Raw genomic sequence first — 13,199 nt, 5'->3', positions numbered from 1 at the left:
TTGGCTTAGGCCAACCGGCTAACTCCAACATATCCAGGTTAAGTTGAACCAGCTTCGTAGTACAGGCCTCAGGTTTTATTGACGGGGGTTATATTGTCATTTTGTGTTGAAGAGAGTTTTTCCAGGTCTGCATGATCCGTTAAACGATCGAGCGAATGGTTAATAGATCATTTTGTTCTGTCTCTCCAGTTGAGTAAAATATGTCTTATTTGCGTGAGTTATTGTTATGATAATGAAAGTTTGGAGATCTTGTGGTAGAGCGATGGAGGATAGATCTCCTATAAGAGAGCTATGGGGGGGGGTGAGGGGGATGCCGATTTTGAGGACCTCTGATAACTTTCTCATGACCTCTGACCGAAACCGGGTCACTTGTATTTAATGAGTTGTATTTCAGTTATGGGACATGCAAAATGTTTTATTACAGATGGTGTGGCAGTTAATGTCTGTCTGATTTGGATCTGATGCCCATTTGTGTGTTGGTATGGAAACAGTGTTGTCGTGTTGAGAAAATAGTTTGTACATTTGTACTTGTATATTTTTGGGTTGTGGTGAACATAGTTTTAGTAGTAACGAAGGCTGTAGATTGTCAAAGTTATTCATATCTATTGTCCTATATGGCCTCCTTCAAATGTAGGCAATGGAAGTGACAGTAGTGGGGTAAATCATATGTTTGTATGACTTGGTCGCAGATGCTATGAGAGCTGCTAATAAAAAGGTACACTGCGTTTCTTCCAAACAAAATGTGAAACCAAAATGTTGATAATATATTTTCTGTCTGCGACAAGGTAACAGACAGAACTGCATTGTAAAGCGAGGCGTTCAGGGAACCAATCTAAACACCAATGGCGTCATGATTCTAAGGCATATACAGATTTAAATCAACAATCGTTACTTTATGAAGATAAGTTCAAATTGAAATGTTATATATTGCTACTTTGAAGGAGATAATGTTAGTATTATGATCTCTACTTGTTAACTCCTCCTGTAATATTTCTTTCTGCCTGTTCACATCTACATTTGAAATTGCTGTTGTTTCAGATGTTGGATGAATCCCTCTTTAATTGTCACACATACATGCACACAGTGACATTTGACCTCTGCATTTAACCGATCCTAGTACTAGGAGCAGTGGGCAGCTATTGCACAGCGCTGTTTGCTAAATGTAGAGATCACAACATTAGTTACATTTTCCAGGGAACCTTATGTAGCCTTCTTCTTAACGTTGCATGTGTAAGAATACATGTATTAACAGATGTAACAACTTTCAGTCCGAACAACTATTGTTATATGCTTGTTCACCTTTTTATTTTAAAACAACAGCAATAATCTGATGTTGCAAAGAACATATCCACCAATTCCATTAATTGCCACGTGTATTGTTGACATGTATGTTAAGTGTTTATTTTAGTTTTTGTTCTGTTATAACGCCTTGTGCAGAATGCTTTGGCAATGCTATGTGTAATATGTGGTCATGCCAATAAAGCCCCTTTGTATTGTATTGTATTGTATTGTCTTATGTCCAGGCTTGGAATTTCGTCATTTTAGGGGCAAGGCCATTTGGCCTTTGGTGTCACACACTTTTTTCAGGGCACAAAGGCCATTGAGGGAAAAATTAGGTTTTGGAGCTTACAAATAAAGAACTTCACTTTCTGATAAGAAAAACGCACGCATGACATGGAAAACAAATCACGTTTTTAATATCAATAATGTCAAACAGTATATCATCATATAGGCCTCTGCCTCCTTAGTATTACCGTATATCAAATGAAATACTCTACTTTGAATAATTAGTGTTTGGTAAAATCCGAAATCAAATCATAAAATCTAAAAATCTATTAATATGTAACAAATATATTCAATTTCAGAGCAGAAGTAACAGCCTTCAGGGGTCAAACTCTGCACATAAATCATTCAGCACAGTGAAGCTCAAACATACAACTGTACGAACAAGCAATACTTTTAAATGCAAAAGTCTCAGGCTCTATGAACACAGTCACTCTTTTTTCAGCTGAAAAGCTTTACACTTTGTCATGTTCAAAACATGACAAAGTCAAACAGACAAAAACAAACAGTCATGAAGTCAAACTTCATGACTGTTTACTGTCAGTTAGGAAAATTGAGGTTGTTGTGAAGATCAGATAAAGCACACATAAGACTGCTACTTCCTGCCTGTAGATGTTTTATAACATTGATTGTTCTTTAAAAGTCAGACTTTGTCACTGTACTGGATTTATTGAGGAAGCAAAGAGAGAAAATGTCTTAATTATTAACCAATCTAACTTTGGTTTCTGGTAAATCTTTTATCATATCACCTGATGAACAGCCTCATTGACGTCACTTTATCTCACTGTCATTAATGTTTGAACAAGTAGATGACAATTATTTTGTTGACATTGACCTATTTTCACTGACCTCTGATCTAAATGATTTAATTAAGTTTTGAACAGGCTCATTCCCAATTATGTGCAAATTAAAAAACTTGAATTCAGTATAAAACAATAAAATGACTGACAAAAAATGTCCCAGGTGCTTTCATTGCACCAGTGAGAGGAGCTCTACATTGGTGCTGACGGACATCCTTCACATCCTTCATGTGCTGTGTTGTTCAAGAACGGAGAGAGAGTTTGTCGTGCACATCAATATCAGACGTCTCTTTTTGGGTCATCTGCAAATGGTGCAACGCTGTTTCTAGAGGTCGGAGATGTTGTGTTTTTGCGTTTGTGTGAAAACTCAAGGATATATGACAGTTACAGTCATTATAGCACCTTTAGTGGTCATCTGCTTTTCACCATGTGAAAGGGAAATACAATTTTCAGATATAACAGTGTATCAGTAATTATTTTTGCTGCTTTTCATCTGCTATTCATCATGTGAAAAGTCAGTACTATAAAAGTTAAATTAATTGTTCCTTAATACGAAAGCTGCACAAGAACAATAATCTTTTTAATCAGGTATATGTGTGAAGTTTTCGTTCAGTTTCGTTGCTGAATTTTCATGAAATACAGTGATAAACAGTGTATGAACACTTGTACCAGATTTTTCTCAACATTAAATAAATGAAGTGCAATAATAAAAAATTGTGTAAATATTAAAAGTTCATTTAATTTACCTCACAATTTTGATAGATCCTGTTTCTTTTTTGCCTCGATCAAGATGACAAGGCCAAGATACCGACATGTTGGTTAGAGCTCAGCATCAAAACAACTTTACTTTTCCTGTCAGATCTTTCTGTGTTTTTTTACTTTGTTTTATAGAAATGTGAATAATTTAGTTCTGTTGATGTGACCGAGGAAATTCAATTTCTTCTTTCAAATGCATCTTACATAGCTGTGCTTTATTTGTTTTTAAGTATCTCGACATATACAAGAACTGTATTCGTACCAGACAAAGTTTTAAGGCAGCAGTCATTTAAAAAAGTGGTACCACTTTACAATAAGACTACCCTTATAAAGGGTTTATGAATAGTTTGTAATTCATTTATTAATTAGGTTGTGAACACTTTATAAATCATTAATAAGCTTTTATAAGACATGAGATAAACAGGGCAACTGTGGCCGGTTGCTTGCCAAATAGTGAGCCCACATTTATCTGTACTGCTAAGCCTTATATTGGCTACTTAGCTTACTTCATCTTCTTCATCAGCCAGCATCCTTGGTATCTGTTGTTCACTGAGTTGATTCCCCCCCCCCCCCTTCCATCTTGATGTTTCTTGGCATCTCTTATGACCATGTATGAATGAGTTACTACCATTTATAATTGGTAAAAGGGAGCCTTATTGTAAAGTGTGAAACACATCACCATCTATTGGTGAGTCACTAACATTTATAACTACTGAAAGGGTGCGTTGTTTTTAAGTTGAATACACATGTCCATTTATGAATGAGTTATAACATTCACGCTTACCTAATACACATTTTTCACATGAAATGCAAAGTAAGATGCAACAGAACCAAGCAAAACATATTATTCACACATGAAGAAAATCAGGACTCAAAATAATTACTATTTAGTATGACTGATACACATATTTAAACATAAAAGCTTTGCTCAGACATAAATGAAAGACTTGGTAAGACATAATGGCACTCAGACTGGAAAGGCTTTGTGTATATCCTTGAACAAGCGTCCAAGCAGTCCATCAGGGTGAGCAGAGCCAAGCCAAGATGACCATTCAAGAACCTTGAGGTGTTCCTCCAACAAACTCTCTGTACGGTTTCCTCTCAGTCTACGGACATGTCCTTTGACGGTCGACCAAGCTCTTTCTATATGTTGGATATGACTGCCAGTCTGGGGGTTCACAAACCACCTGCTGTGGTTTATGGTGTAGTGCAGGGCTTCTCAAACTCCGGTGACTTTACTGGCATTGATCCGGACCAGTGACCTTGTATAAAGTTCACAAGTGGACCTTTAATAAAAAAGTTTGAGTACCCCTGGTGTAGTGGTTGTACCCCATGTTACTCAGCACTCTCCTGTACTGTATGCCCTCAACTCATCACTAATAATGCTACTTCCTGACTTAACATGCCGTCTAATCAGAGGGACAAGGTGGCATCTTGATCGTTTCTCCACTAGTTTCAACACTAGTCTCCGCCTTTGGTCTTTAACTCCCATCATTCCGAAGACCCATTTCTTCCTTCTCCAGGTATGTCCAAAGCGTCCACGTGCATACTAACAAAAAATAAATCATAACATCATCTTAGTTAACAACAAAATGCAGAGAAATTACAGTAAAAATTGTTGCACATCATGTTTCAAAATGCCATATATTAGGTGCATTGTATAACATGATGTAAGGATAATTATTCAGTAATGGTCCATATTGATTTTTTTATTTTATTCTCTTGTACAAGAAAGCCCAGCCTATAACTGTCGAACATAGGAACTGGGTACAGTACCTTCTCCCAGACACAAATACTCAAATAAAATAGTTTACTTTATCAGCATTGGTGTTACCAATGCTTACTATTTATTTGATACCAATTTGGTAATACAATTAATAAAAAGAACAAGGTTTGGGTTCGTTCTTCAGATATGACTGTGACGTTAACGTGTAACCATACTTGCCAACCCTCCCGATTTTTGCGGGAGACTCCCGATTTCATAGCCCTCTCCCGGTTTCCTCCCGGGGTCATATTTCTCCCGCATTTCTCCCGATTTCTGACAAAATCAGATTTACTCAGGACTGTAATACAGCTACACCATTGTTTGGTTTCCATGGTAGTAGTCCTTTCCTGTAAAATACAGGTCCAGCCCACACATATGCTCCATCAAGGATGGTGCTACAGACCGCAAGGCAGTGCACTTACAACTACAATAAGCATGTTAATATTAATCTACAGCTCCGGCGATCCAATAGCACCACCCCCCCCCCCCCCCCCACATTTCCAGAACAAATTACCTTAACTACACTTCTAAAAGGGGAAAATTAATAATCTTTTTTCTCAAAGTAATGATAAACCTGTGAGTTGGATGTAGAAAAGTCAGAATCAATATAGATGTTTTTTATTTTAAAGAAAATTCAGATTGAACATAGTAAAACACTGTAAATTATAGTGTCCATCCAAAAATAATGTTTTACTTATAGTGAAAACTACCCTTGGATGATGGTAAAAGACTAAAAGCTTTAGGAATCCAAAGTACAACATATAATAAGTACAGTACCCTGTATCAAGATTGATGCAAAACAAGTGACATTTGACCTTTTTAGAGAGATTTAGCAAAAAAAAAACACTTCTGGGGTCATTTAGGTGGATTTGACCTATCTCTATCTTGGTCGATTTTGATGATTGACATCTCTTTCTAACCGTCAGAGCCAATGGAATCGAGGGAAAGTTCCCCATACACACACAGGTTACCAAATAAGGAGTGATAGTGACACGTAGAAAAACCGGAAGCTGCGCTAGCCTCTGGTGGCTACCATTAGCAGCTAATCTTTCTTCTCCGATTTTTGCATAAAAATGGAATTATGGATTATCAATAATTTTTTGATGTATAATATATACAATAGAAATATCAGTTGGCTGAGTTTCTTCCCGTTACATAGATATGACACATTCATAGTTTATTAAATCTTAAGAAGCCCTCAGACACTTTTGCTTGCAGATGTTGTGATTTCGGCCCCTTCGGCGGGTCCGTGGGGTTTAAGAGGTTTTAAACAGATCCTAATAATCCGTCTTTTGGGTAAACATAAGGCTGCGTCTGTGTGTCAATGACGGTATTGCTGCTGCCTGCTGCCCTCCCGTCACACACTGCACCTCCAACTTAAAGATTTAGCCCCGCCCCCTTCACCTGAGCAAAGCGCACCTCTCACTGAAACAGAAAAATGTATTAATAAAGGTTCCAAATCAATCAAAACAAAATAAACTTAAATGCGGCTCCTACACATACATTAAACCCTCCTTTTGTTGTACTTTGAAAAAATGCCTTTTCAAATGATTTCCCTCCCAGCACATTTTTATAATCATTGAACTAATCAAGAACTCAATGTGAAACAGATTAAATATTTTGTCTTTCATCCAAGATAACAATCTTCACAAGCACAATTTTAAATAAATAAAAATATATACTAATTTCAAGGTCACTGGTCTTTGTTGTTTGTGTGAGTAATGTGTTCAGTGTTATCTCAGATGACAGGAAACAAGTCTTAAAAACACAATAGGAACACTTGATGGGTTTCCGTATGCCAAGGATCAAAACCAATCTATAAATCAGGCAAAATTAATTAATTATTATTATTATTATTTTATTTATATTTCAGTGGTTCAAAGCTCAGTATATGTATGTATCTTAAGGCCAGCAGGATTACATTTTAGCTGATTTTAGAATCTAAACAACCATAATTGCTGTTTTATTTGTTGCTCAAAGATATGCATGAAAAATCTCCTCACATTGCCTTTTGAGCCAGATTTAAAAATAGTCAATAAAAGGTATTGCAAAAATAGAACTGTGGTATTTAATGCAAGTTTAACAGGACAATACCTTATAGACCTCAGCACTGCGTTCATTGTGTTTTTGCTTTTTGTACTACACTACAGTAACACACGACTACTTCCTGGTGTTATGGTTTAGTGTCCACTGGATGGAGCACAACACAACGGAGAGATAAGCATGGAGTCACTGTACTGTAAACCAAACACTGATATATGAGGAGACACAGTTTGTGACAAACATGTACAGGATAACCTCTCGTGTTGACCAAGGAGAAATAGTTTTTTCCAATGGTGGTCAATGTAATAGTTCAACTATGACCATGCTACCTGCATATTTCTTTGTCCAGAGATTTTAGTTTAAACAGCTTTTGACACACCTCATCCCTCCCACCTGTAAAGCAGAACCTTTGCTCCATAACTATCAGAGAAAACCTGGTATTTCTCAATACCCATGCAGATCAGAGGGAGGGAACAAACCAGCAGACAGTGAGAGGAGGAGCTACACTGGAAAGAGGAGAGCTTACACGACACACTCAGGAAACGAGAGTTATGTTAGTCAGAGAGGCAGCCACACTGCAGTCGAGACTAGTCTCTGTTTCTGTCTAAAGAAAATACAAACTGAGTTCATCAGATCTTTCTCAACAACACAGCAGAGTCTCTGTCAAACACTGGTGAGTACAGCAGATTATATTTACACTTTCAACAAGCAGGATTAACACAACTTCAGCTCTACTCAGACGAAAACTCCACCCTTTATGTCCAGCTTGTTTTTCTCTAACAACACAACATATAGAGTCCACTTTAAACAGCTTAAACAGTCTCTTTGTATCAGCTCTAAGTACTTTAGTAACTTGTAACTGAATCTCTGTGGTGAGGCGTTTTGATTCACTTCTGCTTTCCTGCTATTATTACATTTTGCTGATCACTTCCTACATAAAGCTTTTACCCATTTCCTCTAGCTGTTTCAAAATAAAATATTTCCATTAGAGAAACAGTTGGAGGCTTTTAATGTGAAGCAGCTGGAGGAAATGAATAATTATGGTCAAACAGTAAGAAGAGCAGTGTTATTTTTCAATAGAAAAATCATCGACAAAACATGTATTTTCAATGCTGTTTTGCCAGAGTTGCATGCTTGACCCTGTCAGAGTTAAATGATCACAGTTGCTCATGGCTTGTTACAAGTTATCAAACTTCTTTCTTTAAAACAATATATAATATGAATTGATGATTGATGTTTCAAATGTTTTTTCTTTTCGTTCACATGTGTGTAGATATGGCTGCTGCAAGCTACCTGCTATCTGAAGATCAGTTTCTTTGCTCCATCTGTCTGGATTTGCTCACTGATCCAGTCACTATACCATGTGGACACAACTTCTGTAAAGACTGCATCACTGAACACTGGGATAGAAGTGACAGGTGCCAGTGTCCCATGTGTAAAAAAGAGTTCAACACAAGACCTGAGCTGCACGTTAACACTTTCATCTCTGAGATGGTCGCTCAGTTCAGACAGTCGGCTCAACAGAAAGCCAGCAGCAGCAGCTCAGAGCAACAAGTCTTCAAACCAGCAGAAGTTCCCTGTGATGTCTGCACTGAAACCAAACTGAAGGCCCTGAAGTCCTGCCTGGTGTGTCTGACCTCCTACTGTGAGACTCACCTGGAGCCTCACCTGAAAATGTCAGGTCTGAAAAGACATCAGCTGATCGACCCTGTGGAGAACCTGGAAGACAGGATGTGTCCGAAGCACGATAAACCTCTGGAGCTGTTCTGTAAGAAAGACCAGACATGTGTCTGTATGCTCTGCACTGTTTTAGACCACAAGATGCATGATGTGGTTCCTCTGAAAGAAGGATATGAAGGGGAGAAGGCCGAGTTGGGGAAGACAGAGGCTGAAACTCAGCAGATGATCCAAAAGAGACAACTGAAGATTCAGGAGATCAAACACTCAGTGGACCTCAGTGAGAAAGAAGCAGACAGAGAGGTAGCAGAAGGAGTTCAGGTCTTCACTGCTCTGAAGAAGTCTGTTGAGAGAGGCCAGGCCAATCTCATCAACACGATCAAAGAGAAGCAGAAAACAACTGAAAAAAAGGCTGAAGTTTTAATCAAAGAGCTGGAACAAGAAATCTCTGAGCTGAAGAAGAGAAGCTCTGAGGTGGAGCAGGTCACACGCTCTGAAGACCACCTGCATTTTCTTCAAAGTGTCAAGTCCCTAAACATTCAACACCGACAACCCTCCAAGGACTTGAGAAAATTCAGCTTCACCCCAGCGGTATATGAGGGGACGGTGGTAAAGGCTGTGGCTCAGGTGGAGGAGACGTTCAGTAAAGAGATGAAGAAGCTGCTTGAAGCTGAGCTGAAGAGGATCCAGAAATATGCTGTAAATGTGACTCTTGATCCGCGTACAGCACATCCCTGTCTCATCCTGTCTGATGATAACAAAAGAATTGAATATAGTGATGTCGAAAAGAATCTCCCAAACAACCGAGAGAGATTTTCTGATTGTGATTGTGTTTTAGGAAAGCAGAGTTTCTCTTCAGGCAGATTTTACTTTGAGGTTCAAGTTAAAGGAAAGACTGAATGGTATTTAGGAGTGGCCAGAGAGTCGATCAAGAGGAAGGGAGATATCACACTGAGCCCAGAACATGGTTACTGGACTATATGTTTGAGAAACGGAAATAAGTACAAAGCTCAAGATGCTCCGTCAGCCCATCTCTCTCTGAAGTCTCAGCCTCAGAAGGTGGGGGTGTTTGTGGATTATGAGGAGGGTCTGGTCTCCTTTTATGATGTAGATGCTGCAGCACTTATCTACTCCTTTACTGGCTGCTCCTTCACTGAGAAACTCTACCCATACTTCTGTCCTGGACTTACATACTGCCGTAAAAATGCTGCTCCTCTGATCATCTCTCCTGTCTGAGTCACCTAATCACTCGTCTTATTTCATGTGTTGATTTAGTCAGAACTGTATAGTTTCCATTTTATTTTCTACATAATAAGTTTACTGTGGTGATTGATTTACTTCATTCTTAAGATTCTTTATGTATCCCATTACATAAAACAGATTATTGGAAGCATTCATTTACTCAACAATTATCTCATCAAACCTTACTCTAACACATATGGAGAATATATGTATTACAGTTTTTATAAAGCCACAGATAATTACTTTAACTTCAAGAAAGAGCCATTGTTTCCAAAGACACCACATCTGTAAAGCTGAAGTTTGAATCAATAAGCAAAATAAATGTTTAATATTGTGTCATAAAGGGTCATTTAAGAGAAAAGCCTATTACATGCCTGTAGTGTCTACAAAATACAATATGTGTAATAGTATAGGTAAATGAAGCTAAATAATATGACATAAAATAAATAAAAACAGTTTGGTTAATAACTGTTAACTTGTATATCAAAAACATCTGTAAATATGTGATTGTGAGTTAAACACATTAAAATAAACTGCATGTTGAACACAAGGTCTGAAGTTTTAACTCATCATGCATACACGAAACCCTCTTTTTCTTATACTTTTTTAAAAATACAAATATAATAATTTCAAGGTCACTGGTCTTTCATTTCATTTCATTTCAAACCGTTATTTATCCAGGTGTATCCCATTGAGATCATTGATCTCTTTTTCAAGGGAGACCTGCTCAAGTAGGTTCCACATGAAACATTAAAACATAAACAGAACAACAAAAAGGACTTCATACAGCATCATTACAGGGATTACAATGTACATAACTATCCACATGAACAGGTACCAACAGCTTCCGATTGAGTAGCATCCAACCGAGCTTTAAAGACATTTGTTTTTTGTGTGAGGAATGTGTTCAGTGTTATTTCAGATGACAGGAAACAAGTCTTAAAAACACAAAAGGAAAACTTGATGGGTTTCCGTATGTCAAGGATCAAAACCAATCTATAAATCAGCCTTTTATTTTATTTTTTATTTCAGTGGTTCAAAACTCAGTATATGTTAAGGTAAGCAGGATTACATTTGAGCTGATTTTAGATTCTAAACAACCATAACTGCTGTTTTATTTGTTGCTCAAAGTGATGCATAAAACATCTCCTCACATTTTTATAAGGCCTTTTGAGCCAGATTTAAAAATAGTCAAGAAATGGTATTGCAAAAATAGTACTGTGGTATTTAATGCAAGTTTAACAGGATAATACCATATAGACCTCATCAGAGTTCATTGTGTTTTTGTTGTTGTACTACACTACAGTAACACACTTCCACCACTTCCTGGTGTTCTGGCACAGAGTGTCCACTGGATGGAGCACAACACAAAGGAGAGATAAGCATGGAGTCACTGTACTGTAAACCAAACACTGATATATGAGGAGACACAGTTTGTGACAAACATGTACAGGATAACCTCTCATGTTGACCAAGGACAAATGGGTTTTTCAAATGGTGGTCAATGTAATAGTTCAACAATGACCATGCTACCTGCATATGTCTTTGTCAAGAGATTTTAGTTGGAGGCAAATAATAAGCCTGATGTTTCAACAGTTTACATTTTTCTAACAACCCTAAAAATGCTTAAAGGCATCCATAAGTGATCCTAATTAACCAGGAAGATTTTTTGGGCTAAGGGTAGCAAGTGATATAAAGTATTCTTACTCTTCTGCTTCTCATAGAGTGCCTACTACAGAGCTCAGTGATTCGCTTTAACAAAATAAACTCATCTATAGGTACAGTAACATCTTCACCTCATGTAAAGTCAGGAAAACTCTGAAAGTTGAGAATCAAAATCCCTCTGCTGCAGTAACAGGTAGTAGTTGAGAGGGATAAGACACATTGGTTTCTCTCAAAAGGAACCTAAAACTAACTGAGTTCATCAGGTTTTCTCTACAGAGACTCTGCTAAACACTATCTCTACACAGTGGCGTAACTATCGACGGTGCAGCTGGTGCAACGCACCGGGGCCCAGAGCCGGCCAGGGGCCTATGCAAAAATAAATAAATAATAATAATAATTCAAATTCTTTTTTTTAGATATTCTTTTTAGATATTCTTTTTAATATTTTTTTTTAATATTTTTTTTTAATATATATTTTTTGGGGCCCCAATGTCATTGACCGGTTCACGCAGTCTTCAAAGTAACCAAGCAACCTAAATTAATTTGTAATTTGTCTGTCCAATGACCTTGCTCCCTTTCATGCCATGTGATACCTTGCGTGACGAGCGAACCGTTTAATCAACCTGAACTGTACTGTAGCTAGCAGCAGCAAGTTCGGTAGCATTATAAAAAATGTAATAGCTTACATTTATAATTTCCAGCAAACCAAAGCACAAGAGCAGCGCTCAAAAGAGAAAGGAAAAGAGAGAACAAGAAGATGTAATAACTAAACTGACAAAATTAGACCGTTTTTTTTGTCTTACATCGTCCTCGAAATCGAGCGCTAACGTTACGTAGCAATGTTGACGTGCAGCGGCAGCCGGAGCCGGAGGCTAACAATAGCTCACCTGCCTCACCACCATCATTGCCATCTAGCTGCACAAGTGAAGCTGTATCCGTGGCTGTGCAACCCTCTTCTCCAGCCAGCCAGGAGGAGAGGCTGGATTTGGCTGTGCCCGGCGGTGGTCCAACAGTTCCCCCAAGGGCCCCAACCGATAGGGGACTCTATGGCGCTATTGAGGCCCCCGACGCCAAGATCAAAAGCTATATTATAGCAACCGGTCTACATGTATGTAGGCCTACCGGCCCATTCCCCAGAGACAAACATCAAGGAAACAGGTTTAATCCTCTTCTTAGTTCGCTGTGCCGTTGTCAGGCTGTGGTGGTCTGAGGCCAGGGCAGGCTGTTGTTGATAGCCTATGCATGTGGCGCTTCTGAGTGGTTGTGTATGTCCGTGCGTGTGTGAGCGCATCAGCGTGCGCTTATGTTTGGGGCGATGAGGGGGGGTGGGGCCCAAAACAATATTTGCACCGGGGCCAATCACAACCTTGTTACGCAACTGTCTCTACAGCTGATATTGTTAACAATGTTTTACAAAGCAACATAATATTTCGATTCTCCTCTTTCTGAATAAATAATATACTATAGCCTATGCATTTTGATTGATGCAGCCATCAGACAACTGTCCTCTGTGGAAACTCAGCCTCAGGCCTCTGGGCGGGGCATTAACTTTGGCATCAGTTCACTGACATTTAAAGGTAGGGTAGGTAAGTTTGAGAAACCGGCTCGAGATCGCTAGAATTAGAAAATACACAACCGGAGAAAATCTGCCACTTCCTTCAGACTTCCTTACAGAGCCCCTCCTCCAA

At 38.4% G+C, this 13,199-nt stretch overlaps 2 protein-coding genes across 2 annotated transcripts in view; both read left to right on the top strand.

Moving 5' to 3' along the window:
* The window catches only part of LOC117481744 (E3 ubiquitin-protein ligase TRIM39-like), a 108,530-nt gene that overhangs the window by 44,685 nt on the left and 50,646 nt on the right, over nt 1–13,199 (top strand). The window lies entirely within an intron of this gene.
* On the top strand, nt 7,389–10,411 carry LOC117481742 (E3 ubiquitin-protein ligase TRIM39-like). Its single transcript, XM_034129617.1, has 2 exons — nt 7,389–7,600; nt 8,201–10,411. The coding sequence occupies exon 2, from the start codon at nt 8,203–8,205 to the stop codon at nt 9,838–9,840; it is 1,638 nt and encodes a 545-aa protein (XP_033985508.1). The 5' UTR covers nt 7,389–7,600; nt 8,201–8,202; the 3' UTR covers nt 9,841–10,411.

The sequence above is a fragment of the Trematomus bernacchii genome, unplaced genomic scaffold, assembly GCF_902827165.1.
Source record: "Trematomus bernacchii unplaced genomic scaffold, fTreBer1.1, whole genome shotgun sequence".
NCBI lineage: Eukaryota > Metazoa > Chordata > Actinopteri > Perciformes > Nototheniidae > Trematomus > Trematomus bernacchii.
The sequence above is the reverse complement of the archived record's forward strand: the minus strand, read 5'-3'. Positions and strand labels throughout refer to the sequence as shown.